This window comes from Salvelinus fontinalis, chromosome 13 (genome assembly GCF_029448725.1).
Source record: "Salvelinus fontinalis isolate EN_2023a chromosome 13, ASM2944872v1, whole genome shotgun sequence".
NCBI classification, from domain to species: Eukaryota; Metazoa; Chordata; class Actinopteri; order Salmoniformes; family Salmonidae; genus Salvelinus; species Salvelinus fontinalis.
In genome coordinates this window covers 49,284,049-49,299,578 of record NC_074677.1, presented here as the reverse complement: position 1 = coordinate 49,299,578, position 15,530 = coordinate 49,284,049, and the positions used below count along the sequence as shown (strand labels likewise).

Below are 15,530 nucleotides of genomic sequence, written 5' to 3'. Positions count from 1 at the left end.
GTGTAATAGTGTTGAACTTTTTAGTGTTATGCATTGCATTTGAATGTTGCCTAACTACTGTATCTAAGGTAAATGTATACATCTTGTATTTCATAAAAATAAATGTCAACATATACTTATGAAATATATTTTGGAATATACTTTGCTAGCTACCACAGCATGTTGTCAACATGTATTTCTAGCCCACACATTTGCATATATGGTCAATAACTATCTGAATAATACATGTCTGTAAAATGCATATTACCACATATGGATAAGTAATACATGTAAATATATGTACATATGGCAAATATTAAAACATATGTTTTTTAAATGGGCAAAATTTAATATAAGAAATAGATTTATGAAATATGTGACACGAGTAATAAATGTATTTATATATATTTATTTTAAATTCTAGTACATATATTACATACATGTATTTCAAATATTAAGTTTCAGTATGGGATGTTTGGGGTGACAAACTTACCATCTCCATGCAAACAGTGTTTCCTGGAGGCATCTTTCGTCATCCAATGCAGTGGAGAGAAAAATAACACATTACTTCAAGCTAAATGGCAAACTGGAAAATATAATTCATTGTGCCCTGGGATAGGCCCTAGCTAGCCTATGTCTGAGCACAGGAGTTGCAGCCATTGATTTATGGAAAACAATACAAGAAATGTAGTAAACTCACCAAATGATTCGAGGAAGAATAGTCACACAATCACATTCGTTAAAAAAATATTGCGGTTCGGGTCTATTCTGCTGTGACTGATACCGTGACATCATGAAACCTCAGGTCTTCAAGATACCTGTTGATGACTCGAAACTGTGCGCATCCCCCGCCCCTTGTGAGGAGGAAGCTACTTTAAAAAACGCCCATTCTCAGACAAATCCTCATTATATTCAAGGTGCGGCTATTCAACAGGTGCCTGAGAAATAGTCCCCTTTGCATTTTACAGGCAAAACTACCAAATTGGGTTTATATTTCGCAGACTACTTTCTAAAACAACAGATTTACAAATACATTCTTTTTTTTAAGATATCCATTGTGTAAACGCGTGGAGGACTACTTTTCTCAACCAGGTGGACAGTAATTTCCTTTTTGTTCCAGCCAAACAATTTGACTTTCTACAGGTTTCACAAGGACAGTGACTTTCCTAAAACTCAGTTTGATTCAAGGAGTTCATAATGGCCAACTCGGGACTCCAGATTTTGGGTTTTGCCTTGTCGCTACTGGGTCTGATCGGGTTAATTGTAGGCACAATCCTGCCCCAGTGGAAGATGTCAGCCTATGTCGGGGACAACATCATCACAGCAGTGTCTATGTACCAGGGATTATGGATGTCTTGTGCATTCCAGAGCACCGGCCAGATCCAATGCAAAGTCTACGACTCAATTCTGCAACTTGACAGTAAGTAGGCTAAGAATTTGTTTTCATTTATAAACGTGTGTGTATTGAACGTTTGCCTTGCCCCTGTATGGATCTTAGTGGTATGAGTGCAATAGAACGTATTATGTTGAACATGCTGTATGAATTTAAGGCGAGGGAATTAACACTGCTATGTGAATGAGGCATGCACCTTGCCCAATAAAGGTGTGTATGAATTGAACCTTTTTTTTTTTTTTTTTTAAATCATTTCACACCGATTTATGAAATTTCGTTAATTAAGCCCCCAAAACCTACTGCAAGCGATGCGTGTTGTTCAGACCAAACATCGCTGCTCTTAACAAAACTGCCCCCTTCAGAAGATTACTTCATCCAATGACACTTGTGTAATTTGATGGGACAGATTCATGACAAGGGCTAGCATGCGCCATGTATGATTGGAAACCTGATAATACTATGAAATCGACACCTTGTTGCTGGATTTATGACTCATATTTAGTGTCATGCTCAATGTAAACTTTTGGTTGCTTTGTCCATTTACTATTCAACTCAGACCCTCTGCGTGCTATACATTTTAAATTCTTTATCCCTTTCCTTATGGGGGGATATTTAATTTATCTCAATTTCAGTTCACTATCTAACCTCTGAGAGCAATCTGGGGATATAATCAAACACAGGCCACTGAATGAATGACTTGTATTCACATTGGTTCGTGGCTATGGCTGGTTTGTGCTGTTAACACGGTAATGATTATCCAGTCATTCATTGTCCTCTTCTGCCTGTGGGAAAAACCCGTATAGGCTAGTGCTCCATGGGCGTGTTGCAGACTAGTCTCATATTAGACGTAACATAGTAAACGTAAATCTGGAACACTGAAATTAATATGATGATGAGCTGAACACTGCTTTTATTTTTTTACAGCAAGTTCTGATTGATCATGCTGTTTAATCGGCGTCTTGATATGTCACAGGTGGATGGATTATCTTGGCAAAAGAGAAATGCTTACGAACAGGGATGTGCACAAAATGAGAAGCTTTGTGCATAAGTAACATTTCTGGGATCTTTTATTTCAGGTAATGAAACATGGGACCAACACTATACATGTTTTGTTCAGTATACTTAACATGTTGGCTAGCCTTTCCCCTAACTTTTAATCTTAACCCCTGGAGCTAATTAACATTAGCCACAACAAATTGGAATATTGTACAGCTTGTGATTTGTAACATGTCATATGAAATGGGTAATGGACATCCACAAATTAATACATACTATTCGAAACGTAATATTTCATACTAAATGGAGTGTCTTGGATGAATCATATAGAATAATAGGAAATACTCTGAGACCAAGTTGGTGATCAAGGGTGTGCGAGCTGCAGGCATGGGGGTAAATATCACGTTTATCGTGCTCTGTTTTGTCAACACGCCAGTGAATAGACTCCATATGCAGAGGTGGTGCTGTATGAAACTTCGTGCACAGAGAACTGTTAGCAAGGAGCACACATTATACATTCTATAACCTATATTGAATAAAACTGGCAGCAATTTAATCCTTTTTCATCCTACCCCACTAAAGACCAAGATCAGTTTAGTAGGCGAATGATCTAATAATGACCAGGGCCCGATTTCCCTATATCGATGGCGCTTCCTACAAGGGCCGACGATGCGTTTCCCAAAACATCACGCAGAGAGTGGTCGCTAAGTGCGTCATTGGAGCATGTCGATACTGGTAGGATCAAAAGTGAGCGCAGCTTTTGGATCCGCTTTCTCCCGTAATCTTTCCCTAACGTCACCATTAATTCACAGTACTGACAACGGATCAGTTCCTAGAGATATACCACCCATGGCTGCAAATATTTAAGCTAATTGTAAAGCTTAGGCCACCCAATAACAAATGCATTAAATCACCGGCACATTTCGCACGTTAGGCTACACATTGTGAAATATTTTGAGATAGTGTACACTCCGTTGCCTACAAGTAACACAATATAACTCAATTGATTGGAAACTAAATGTAGGCTATTTCAATATGATAAAAATGGGCCTATAGCCTACTGTTTACATTATAGCCTAATTTGAAGCATCTTTGTATTAATTGCGAAGACATTGGCGACTTTAATCAACTTTGTTCTGAAGTTATCGGCTTTCAGAGGGACCGAGTCATGTTTCGCGTTGTGTAGTGACTTAGGAGGGTAAAAATGCGTCCAATTGCGCACTTCGCTGTTCTACGAGTGGGAGGCAGGCATTTGATTACGAATGTTTTGAAGTCCAACGTTAATAACGATGGTTTTGGGAAACAGCTCGGAGATTTAACGTTGCTCCTACAAAGGTTCTAACGATGAATTTAGCCTTAAGATACTTTTGGGAAACTGGGCCCTGTTGTATTATGGAGAGAATTATTACTCAACTCAGTGTCCAAGGGTAATTGTATACCTGGTAGTCCCTTGTTTTAAATAGCCCGCTCACTTTTACAGCCTTTCCTCTGCACGGTCTCTTCAGATCAATCTCCGGGGTTTGTTAGAATATGATTAGCCTATACCAAAACACCGTAAATCATGACATTGAAATATTTTAGACATGGAGCTACAGCAACATGTTAGCCTCTGACTACAGTACACTTACTGACCACTTCCCCCTGATTTTGAAATTGCTTGATCCTTCCTGTATCTCATCAATTAGTCTTGTAAAATGTAAATGTATCCTATGGTCATTTCTCTATCCACTATCTCAATGTAAAAATGTGTCCTCCATTACTCTTCATCAGTATAGACCCTGTGCTGTCTAGATGTAGAGTTAAGTGTGTGGTTTACTGCGGGCGTGCCATCTATTCCACTCATGTCTAATGACACTTCACCGATGGTACACCTGTGAAGTTCCCTATGCTCCCAGACTCTGTCTGCTTGAGTTCCCTAGACTGTTTATGGTAGTTTTTTTTAGTGGCTGTAAAGTACTTTGTTTGACTTGTGTATCAACAACACCTTTTGATAAGGCTGTATTTTTTAATAGACTCCTTATCGCTTACTCTCTTTTGCTTGAATGCTTTATCGTATCTGCAAACATGAACACAAGCCAGTTCTGATAAACACTGTTATCAAACCAGTGGTCGGATGTAACAAGTCAGAAAATAATAGCTTGATATCAATTTCATTCCGCTGATAGCCGGGAGATTAAATATTGCCAGATATGAATAAGGCATTAGGTTGTGCCAACTGATTACTTTAATGTCCTCATGCTGTCCTGGTAAGTGAGGATTGCAGAGTATGCCTACAGTTTCTCATGCCAATACCGATTGGAGTTTCAGAACCACGGCCACATTTTATTAGTAGTTTCAAATGTTGCTATGTTGTCTAAATGGTTCCTGGTTTATTTATTTTTTTATTTTTTTTTGGGGGGGGGGGGGGTTATAAAATGGCAGCCATTTTGATTTGGGCTCTTATGAATGTGCTCAATGGCAGTTGTAAGCTAAATCCATATCTATCTGCTGTAAGAGGGTCTAGCTAGCCAATAGAGGAAGGACATGTTTTTAGCGGCATGTAGAGGGAGTGTCTCCCTCAGTGAAACCCAACTCCCCCGGTCTCAAGACTGGTCTGACTGGTTCCTGGCTTGCTGACTGAGCCAGGGAGGGGTGGCACACAAACACACAGGTCATTCTCACGAAACTGTAAAAATAAAGATATGTTCAGTAATTTTTCACAATTTCCTCTTGAATTACTGAGATTAGGATCTTTACGTAACTATTTCATAGTTATTATTTTGTTTAATTCAGATAATATGCATTTTTCCACAATTCTCATTACATAACAAGTCCAAAAAAGTGCTAAGCAAATCAGTATTTCTAATAGTTATATTTCTACCCTAATGAATCAAATAAAATGTTATTTGTTACATGTGCTGAGAAATGCTTACTTACAAGCCCTTAACCAACAATGCAGTTAAGAAAATACCTAAAGTTATGAAAAGGCCTGAGTTAAACATAAGCCTGAAAAATATATATTTCTTTCAAATGAAATTATAAAATCACTTTTCCCCAGTTTGATCTTTTTAGTGGGGTAAAGGTGGTGGTTGAGAATAAGAACCTTAGTCTAAAGGCATATAAGCAAATAAATTAACTCGCTGTGCTCATCTGACTACTCCTAGATGCATCATGGGTGACTAAACTTTTTATTTAGAAACTGATTGGAGTTTTTTTACAGGAACTTAAGTGTTATGGTAATGACAGATGTTCACACACTGTTTACGCAAAAAATATTAGTTTAATGTAAACTTAACTTTAACTTCTACTAGTAAACAATTTTTATGATTATGGACAAACTACAGAAACATTTGGTTTTTCTAAAGTGTAAAGTTTTTACTCCGGACGCTTTACGGTAATGAGAATTTGAGGTGAAATTGTACAATTCAGGCACATTTATGTATTTAAAATAACACTTTCCCTAAAATGTGATCTTAGCCCTCCAGAATGGTAGTTGATTTTTGCAGATGCATCATGGTTTGTTTCTCAATTTGCTACAGACATTTTAAAACTGGTTTCATGAGAATCACCCACCCACACACTCTACCCTCGAGGGTTTCCATTGGAGATGGTTTCTGTTGCACACATAGAGATTTATAGAGATCGCAATGTTGTATCTGTGCCATTGTGGCGTCTGTGACCGCATGGGCAGCACCATTGAGGCAATCTAATTCTAAAAGTAGTACACCTTCTTTTGATGTTTGTAAAGCTAATATTGGTGACTTACCACCACTTGCAGGGCTCGAGTTTTGAACTAAATCTTGTCATTCATTTATTGCGGCCACTAGACGGCGGACATATAGCTTAAAGCCATTTACAAACTAGACAAACCAATTTGAAGAAGACTATGCTCTGATCATTGTCTGATCGCTCCCCACCCACTTGAGTACTTTAAAATGGCGGAAGCTCTCAATGGCAACGTTCATGCAAAACCGGGTTATTTCCATGTAATGCACCTGCCTACAGGAGAGAGTGGTTGAGGCAGAGACAGGAGATGAGTGTGGAATGGTTTCAGTGGCTACTGCTTTCGGGTCTTAACCTGGGTATTAAAGCTAAACATGCATATAAATTAAGTTAAGCCTTTTATTCCTATGACCAAAACAACTTGTGGCAGAATTCTCAAGTCTGTGTGGATAAATCAAACATTTGTCAACTAACATGGTCATTCATTCACTAGACCCTTTGTACTTCTCCTTCCTCTATTAAACTATAACCTGTCTCTCTGTTGAAAAAAGCTCAAATAATGTTTAGTAGGGCATATCACCCTAAAGGGATAACCTGGTGTATTAACCCTGTCCTCCCCACCTCTACAGGCGCCCTCCAGGCAACGCGTGCCCTGATGATTGTGGGCATCATTGTGACCGTGGCTGGACTGGGGGTGGCAACCATGGGAATGAAGTGCAGCAACTGTGGAGGAGATGACAAAATAAAGAAGTCTCGCATCACCATGACTGGAGGCATCATCCTGCTGATTGGATGTGAGTTACCTTGAAATCGGAGGATATGTCAGTTGCTCTTAATTCTCTGTATGATCGGATATTTTAACCTCTAACATTTTTTTCCCTCTCCATAGCTCTGTCTGCAACTATTGCCTGCTCGTGGTTTGCTAATAACATCATCAAAGAGTTCTACAATCCATTCGCCCCTGTCAACTCCAAGTAAGTACTGCTGAATCCCTCTATGGCCTCCTTCCGTTCTTTATTGCCCCTCTTATTACCTGGAATCATTAACTCACCGTCTTGGAGTTGGTGAATGATATAAGTTGCGGTCCATTTTCTGTCACGCATGTAATTGTATTGATACCAACACAAACCCTCTTCTCCTCTAGATATGAGTTTGGTTTAGCCATCTTCATTGCCTGGGCTGGAGCCTTCCTGGACATAATCGGCGGTGCCATGCTCGCAGCATCATGCCCCAAGGGCAAACCTACACCCAAATACCCCATCGCCGCCACCCGCCCCCCTAGCAGCACCAAGGAATTTGTCTGAGCATGAGCCCCCCCCCCCCCCCCTCTGCCCTGCTGCCTGGAGGCTGAAGGGAAACAAACTTGCATCGGTCCAACTCAACCTTGTCATTTGGTCTCTGCCAAGTCCACCTAGATAGTGTTGTGTTTTTTGAACTACGTATGTTTTACATTTCATCTGCGGTGTACCCTCAATGATATTGTAAGGATGTCATTTTAAGATCTGTTTTATGTTACTGTTTTTGAGGACTAATGATATTTACTTGTAAGAGACAGCAGATGGTGAGCGTCTGCCTCTGGGAGACTGTTTTATATCCCCCTCTCACCATCGCTCCACTTTTCCCCATGTCTATTACTGTAGGCTACATGGACAGGCCAGATGATTGTAATGATGAAAGGGCCATGATTTGGTATTGCATTACAATAGCCAGTCCTCCCACATCTTCTAGGAGCCAGATGGACATCTGTTGTCTGACTTAATGTTTATGCTAGATATTTTTATTTCAATGCCTAAAAGAACACAATACGAGGTACCAGTCAAGACTTGTATGATTTGAGGGTCTGGGACGGAGTCCTCCATGTCTTTACAAGATTGACAGGCTATTTGCTGTAGTTCAGTTATTGCCATTATCAGTGGTAAAGGAAATCAGTGTGATGCATTTGGTGACACATTTGACTCCATACTCTCCCTTTGGTCAAGTATTTTTTTGTTTTATTAGCTAGTAGCCTACCCTAAGTGTGCTTCAATGAGACGGTACAATTGTAATCCTTGCTGTCACATTCAGAATATTCAACTTGTTTTTTTTTTTTAAGAGGTGTTATTTTAGATATTTTTATGAGATTTGGCTTCTGTAAATAAAGTTGTGGTTTTGGGAATACTTTGGGATGCAATACATGATATGCAGAGATGTTTCTATAGTCTTGTCTAGTCCTATCCTGACTAGGTAGGTTGCTTTGTAATCAACCAGATGTGAACTCGGCTGAAAAGTTTAAAATATATATATTTAACCAGGTAGGCCAGTTGAACAAGTTCTCATTTACAACTGCGACCTGGCCAAGATAAAGCAAGTCAGTGCGATGAAAACAAGTTACACATGGGTTAAACAAAAGTAGTCAATAACACAATAGAAAAATCTGTATACAGTGTGTGCAAATGAGGCAAGGCAATAAATAGGCCAATAGTGGTGACGTAATTACAATTTATCAATTTACACTTGAGTGATATGTGCAGATGAGGATGTTCAAGTAAAAATACTAGTGTGCGAAAGAGCAGGAAAAACAAATGAGGTTGGTTGGATGGGCTATTTACAAATAGGCTGTGTGCAGCGATCGGTAAGCTCCTCTGACAGCTGACACTTAAAGTTAGTGAGGGAGAAAAATAGTCTCCAACTTCAGTTATTTTTGCAATTCGTTCCAATCATTGGCAGCAGAGAACTGGAAGGAAATGTGTTGGCTTTGGGGATGACCAGTGAAATATAAACTTAGCAAAAAAAGAAATGTCCTCATAGTCAACTGTGTTTATTTTCAGCAAACCTAATGCGTAAATATTTGTATGAACATAAGATTCAACAACTGGGACAAACTCAGCAAGTTCCACAGAAATTGAATGTGTCCCTGAACAAAGGGGAGGGGGGTCAAAAGTAACAGTCAGTATCTGGTGTGGCCACCAGCTGCATTAAGTACTGCAGTCCATCTCTTCATGGACTGTGCCAGATTTGCCTGTTCTTGCTGTGAGATGTTCCCCCGCTCTTCCACCAAGGCACCTGCAAGTTCCCGGACATTTCTGGGGGGAATGGCCCTAGCCCTCACCCTCCGATCCAACAGGTCCCAGACGTGCTCAATGGGATTGAGATCCGGGCGCTTCGCTGGCCATGGCAGAACACTGACATTCCTGTCTTGTAGGAAATCATACACAGAACGAGCAGTATGGCTAGTGGCATTATCATGCTGGAGGGTCATGTCAGGATAAGCCAGCAGGAAGGGTACCACATGAGGGAGAAGGATGTCTTCCCTGTAACGCACAGCGTTGAGATTGCCTGCAATGGCAAGCTCAGTCCGATGATGTTGTGATACACTGCCCCAGACCAAGATGGACCTTCCACCTCCAAATCGATCCCGCTCCAGAGTACAGGACTCGGTGTAACGGTCATTCCTTAGACGATAAACGTGAATCTGACCATCACCCCTGGTGAGACAAAACAGCGACTCGTCAGTGAAAAGCACTTTTTGCCAGTCCTGTCTGGTCCAACAACGGTGGGTTTGTGCCCATAGGTGACATTGTTGTCGGTGATGTCTGGTGAGGACCTGCCTTACAACAGGCCTACAAGCCCTCAGTCCAGCCTCTCTCAGCCTATTGCCGACAGTCTGAGCACTGATGGAGGGATTGTGCATTCCTGGTGTAACTCGGGCAGTTGTTGCCATCCTGTTCCACAGGTGTGATGTTCAGATGTACCGATCCTGTGCAGGTGTTGTTACACGTGGTCTGCCACTGCGAGGACGATCAGCTGTCCATCCTGTCTTCCTGTAGCGCTGTCTTAGGCGTCTCACAGGACAGACATTGCAATTTCTTGCCCTGGCCACCTCTGCAGTCCTCATGCCTCCTTGCAGCATGCCTAAGGCACGTTCACGCTAATGAGCAGGGACCCTGAACATCTTTCTTTTGGTGTTTTTCAGAGTCAGTAGAAAGGCCTCTTTAGTGTCCTAGTGTTCTAAGTCCCTTTTTTTAGTTCCTCAGACTTTCTCATTATTCACGATTCATTCATTATATGTATCCATGGTAGCATCCACATTAATGGAGAAGTGTTCAGAAACCTATTCTTTAAATAAAAGTGACTCCAAAATGACACAATATTATTTTTTTTACCATTAGTTTCTATTGGGCACAATCTGAAACGCAACCAAAACAAACTTCAAGGCTTGATGTAGTCATTGTGTGCTAGGAATATGGAACCTAATACTAAACGTTTGACTACTTTATAGTATTTTGAATTTGTCCAAATACTTATGACACCTTCAGATGGGAGGACTAGATAAATAAAGTGCTTGATTTGTAAACGGATACACTAAATCCAAAAGTATATAGACACCCCTTCAAATTAGTGGATTCGGCTATTTCAGCCACACCCGTTGCTGACAGGTGTAAAATAATTGAGCGCACACCCATGCAATCGCCATAGACAAACATTGTCAGTAGAATGGCCTTACTGAAGAGCCCTGACTTTCAACGTGGCACCGTCATAGGAAGCCACCTTTCCAACAAATCAAGAAATGGGTTTCTATGGCCGAGCAGCCACACACAAGCTTAAGATCACCATGGGCAGTGCCAAGCTTCAGCTGAAGTGTTGTAAAGCTCGCCTCCATTGGACTCTGGAGCAGTGGAAACACGTTCTCTGGAGTGATGAACCTAGTGTATGTGTGAAAAAATGCATCATGGGGGGCACGCATCACCGGGTGCACGCTGCACTCGGTGTCAAAGGAAGGCCAATAACATCATCAAGGACCTCAGTCACCCAAACCACGGTCTGTCCACTCTGTTACCATCTAGCAGAAGGGACTGAAAAACTGCTTCTATCTTCATGCCATCACTGTTGAACAGCCATCACTAGCCGGCTGCCTGCCCGGTACTTTGCCCTGCACCTTGAGACTAATTCTTCATTTACAGAGTCATTGAACATGGGTCACCTCATATTCTGTTGTTTACTCACTGTGTAAGTATATACTGTATTCTCGAGTTAGCCTTGGTAGTACGGTGCCCCTGGAGCAAATTAGGATTAAGTGCCTTGCTCAAGGGCACATCAAAGTATTTATTCACGTTGTCGGCTTGGGTATTCAACCTAGCGACCTTCGGTTATTGGCCCAACGCTCTAACAACTAGTTTACCTGCTGCCATAACAGCTGCAAATCTGTGTATGCAACCAACAGACTTTGATTTGACATACCCTCAAATAAGAGGTGACATTCTGTACTGTCGCCTCATTTGAAACATTTGATCTCAAAACCAAAATGCTGGAATATAGAGCCAAATTAAATGTTTTAGCTTCACTGTCCAAATAAATATGTAGGGAAGGGTACATCCACCAAGTTATCTCAGATCTACATTTTGCCTACCAAAATATCACTTCTCCTCAAACCAAAAATGTTCTCATTGTCTTCAACAGTGATCTCGTGACTTAGGTTCATTTCCAAAGACTACCCAAAAATAGGTTCATTTCCAAAGACTACCCAAACAGGTTTTTATTCCAAATGAATTACAAGTCTGTACTAGTTGAGTGAGACAAAAGTTCTGGGCAGAGCACTGTGTTCCTTTGACTTTATCACCATCTGGTGGTACTATCACTATACAACAGCATATCACATTCCAAGAAGTATAATCAAGGTTTTACAATAATACATGCCACTTATCAGACTCTTTCATGCAAAGTGTAAAAAAAAAAACACCCACTTCAGTATCAGTCCAAGCATATAATTTATTTTTGTTTTAATGAGAATTGAATTACTGTAACTGGAGTTGAAGTTTTAGTGATATAATTGTATAACTTTACAGCTATCAGGAAAAAGTCTGAGCCAAACTGACCAATGGTTCCATATCAACAATGTATTCCTCACAGCTTGGTCAGTCATTTACCAAATTTCTCCTCCATGTTGCGATCTACTTCATCGTTCTGATTCGTAACTGGGTTTTTGCATGAACCACCAAAACGAATGATACTCCAAACTCCAAGAGCAGAGGTAGGCAACTTGTCTGAATGTCATATGATTTTTTTTGTTGTTGACCAAATTAGATTATTATGGCGATTGGTGAAGGACATTGGACAAGAAGCTCATTTGAAAAAAAGGTGTCTTTACACCTCTATTCATGGATACATAGAAGTTCACTAGTTCACAGTGAGAACTCCTTTGTCTAGTAACTCAAAGGTAAAAATAAAATACATTACAACATAGGCAGGGTATAGGCCTACTAAGCTTCTAATTAGGACATGCATGACAAATGAAAGTCTACAGTATATCTATCATGTTTTAGAACAGATTTTACAGACACTTCATTTGCACCAAAACGAGACAGTGTTGTCGACATCAAAGGCTAAAATAAAGTGTATTTGTCAACACAATATGTGAAACAATGAAAAGGCATAAGTCAACTCATTTTTTAGGGGCAGGTCTTGATGGGTCGGGCCTTCTCGCGTGTGCTTATGTTTCAGCCTGTCTGGCTCCAAATCTATCCAACTTGCTCCCCCCCCTGTTCAAAACCAGAACAGCAGCAGAGATGCACTGTGTTCTCTCTATTTCCTTGGGACACCCACCTTCCCCCCAGGAAAAGCTAAACTACAGGTGATGCGCATGCTGCTATTGTAAACTTTGCAATGGGCACCTGAACTGGGTATGGTCCAGAACAAGTGGTACTCGTGTCAGAATTTCACAAATGAGCACGATAGCTTCTTGAGGCCTGGACAGTCTGACATTGTTCAGGCAACAGGATAGATATTGATTGATATGGGGAGGCCATTGTTGTTCATGACGTCATCCAAGTCCTCATCCTCTATCACCACTGTAAAAATATATATATATATATATATATATATAAAGCAGGAAAAAAGACATACAAGGTTCATCTGATTCTGTAGAATCATACAATTAAAATAAGTACATATTCTGGTCAGACTAACTTAGTTATTTTATCGGTAAACCTAGAATGAAACTATATTTTAGACAAACTATATTTTCAGTTTCTTTCGTCTCAATTATCGTTCCTTATCTTTTGCTTGCTTCATCTGCCGCACTCACCTCTCTTCGACCGTCCTATTTGCCCTAGCTTCGGGGCCCGTTGGCCTCGTCTCCGCTGGGGGGAGTCAAAGCTCAGCACACCCCTGTTGAATCGACACCCCAAACCAGGAACCTCACCAGACTCGAGTGGGATTACTGAGCTGGGCTGGAGTACGCCAGAGGGGGGTAGAAACTCGGGTATTCCCGCTATTCCGTACATTTCCAGTGGTTGAGGTGCGCTTTCACGGTTCTTTCGGTTTTTCTCTGTCTGTAGAATTCTCGACACCTCAGCAGCGTCCGAGCGCTGCTTCTCCTTGTCCTTGCTTCCACAACAGTACAGCATGCAGGATACCGGCAGATATTTGTGTTGATGAGATAAATGTCGTTGTTCTTGGCTAAAGACGTAGTTAAAATGGAGAATGTGGTACATAACAAAACTCATGAAAATCAACTGAATACATATTTCACACTTTGCCGGCACTGTATCCCTGCGGATCCACCACACATTTCTGCCAGAAATGTCAGACTATTAAATTACAACATTCTAGAGGCAAATCAAAACGAAAAATATCAGCCCGTGAAACTGTCACACTAAATTTGTTGACGTCTGCAGACCAAGACGCTTGATCGACCATTGCGCCAAACTTATCCCAAATGCATTTCACCATAAATATGGTTTCAGTATGATTCACTTTTCAGATAATCTGGTAAAATATTGTTGTACATCATTTCAAACCTTTTTTATAACTAGTGGTCATTGCAGAGAGTCCTCTTCACATACTCCCCATTGCGATGTGTTGTTGTGATTTTGCAGTTGAACATATGCCCACTCCCAGTACGCACAGTTTCGACGTCTTAAAGGTGTAGACCGTTAATGATAAATGCGTTATTACAATCCGGGATTTCCCAAACCTGCACCTGATAGCGTCATGTTGAACGAATTGAAGTTGCGGGAATTGTGGCAACATGTTAAAAAAATTCGATGTATGAGTATGAGATTACTCATACACTCGTATTTATGGAATTCCATTACAAACAGGTAAATAATAAAGAGACCATAGAGGTTGTAAATCTGATCATAGTCACAGCATTAAACGTGTGCCTCCATTTAGCTGACTGGGTGGAGGTAGAAGAGACATTGCTCTGGCAGACACAGTCACAGAATAGGCCTGCATATTTCAGACATCTGGTCTTATTCATTTAGATGTGTTAAATTGGTCTTTCTTTTTGTATGAGTCATCAAACGTATCTGATGAAGGTCATATCCTGCTTCTAATGGTGAGAGAATGTTGGACTTTCCAACATGGCAGGACTAGCTGTTATTTTTTTTCAACACACTAATGTCCAACATGTCTGTCCATTCACTCCCCTGCTGCAATTATAGCCCACGTGTAAAAGGATTTGTCAAAGTAGCAGGACAGTTCTATGATTGATTATCACATCTCCATTATTAATGTCCTTCCTGGACATCCTCAGTTCTTGGAAATGAGAGGTCGATAAAAGGGGAAAATGCAATGAAGTGTTTTGGTGTTGTGACCCTAATATCTTCCTGACCATGTTGGGTGCACAAGAGTTAAAATGCTCATCAACATTTTTTAAGTCACTCTAATAAAATTATTCTGAGGTAAGTTGATCAAATATTTGGTCATTTCGAAACATTTATTTATAATCAGTTACCCTGGTACGCCCCTTTTTCTAAAAACAACATACTTCTACCATTTTTTTGTGCCAGCAATTGGACATTGTTCTTAGGTCAGACTAGTTACCCAGCCTGGTTTCGTTTACATCATTATTATCCAGAGTGACCTATAAGAGCAACTAGTGTTAAGTGCCTAGTTGATCTGGGGATTTGAACCAGTGACCTTTCAATTACTGGTATAGCACTCTAAACCGCTAAGCTACCTGCTTAGCAGTTAAGAATAGATGCAACATAGTAAACATAAATCAGGGGCACTCAAATTAGTACGATATTTAACACGAACGACTAGCAATTGTTCTTAAGTTGTGTGGTCGACAGCACCAATAATGAGTGAAGGGAAGAATACAAAAAAAAAAAAAAAGTGTAATTTCCACAAATAATGATTTGATTTTATTATTTTTTCGTCATGTCAAACTCAAAACGTGTGTGTCTCATCTGCCAAAATAGCATCGTTATCCCAGAGAAAAGTAACATAGAACAACATTTTAAAACCACACACAAAACCCAGGAAAGAGATTTTCCAGCAATGACTGAATTACGAAGAAGAAAGGTACAAAAACTAAAAAATCAACTGCCAGCGCAGCAGTTGGGAAAGCGACAACCATAGCATCTTATCGTGTGAGTCACGTTCTTGCTAAGCATAAAAAGTAATTCAAAGATGTGGAGGCAATCAATGAAGCATTTATTGAGGCTGCCATTAATGACATTCAGTTGTCCAGAAA

The 15,530-nt window shown here is 40.4% G+C and overlaps 1 protein-coding gene and 1 long non-coding RNA gene across 2 annotated transcripts; one reads left to right on the top strand and one right to left on the bottom strand.

The window, feature by feature from the left end:
- Positions 1-898: 898 nt before the first annotated feature.
- On the top strand, positions 899-8,258 carry LOC129868857 (claudin-7-B-like). Its single transcript, XM_055943169.1, has 4 exons — positions 899-1,399; positions 6,700-6,864; positions 6,960-7,044; positions 7,215-8,258. The coding sequence occupies exons 1-4, from the start codon at positions 1,177-1,179 to the stop codon at positions 7,372-7,374; spliced, it is 633 nt and encodes a 210-aa protein (XP_055799144.1). The 5' UTR covers positions 899-1,176; the 3' UTR covers positions 7,375-8,258.
- Positions 8,259-11,797: 3,539 nt separating this feature from the next.
- On the bottom strand, positions 11,798-14,132 carry LOC129868856 (uncharacterized). The gene is made up of 2 exons (XR_008761826.1): positions 13,131-14,132; positions 11,798-12,894 (listed from the first exon to the last, which is right to left on the bottom strand). It is a non-coding gene; the product is annotated as an uncharacterized LOC129868856 (long non-coding RNA).
- Between the last annotated feature and the right edge of the window lie 1,398 nt (positions 14,133-15,530).

Excerpts from the sequence above, each read along its gene's own strand:
- LOC129868857 (XM_055943169.1), top strand. The coding sequence starts at position 1,177 with ATGGCCAACTCGGGACTCCAGATTTTGGGTTTTGCCTTGTCGCTACTG. Across the intron at positions 1,400-6,699 it reads CTCAATTCTGCAACTTGACA|GCGCCCTCCAGGCAACGCGT; the intron begins GTAAGTAGGCTA and ends CCACCTCTACAG. Across the intron at positions 7,045-7,214 it reads TTCGCCCCTGTCAACTCCAA|ATATGAGTTTGGTTTAGCCA; the intron begins GTAAGTACTGCT and ends CTTCTCCTCTAG.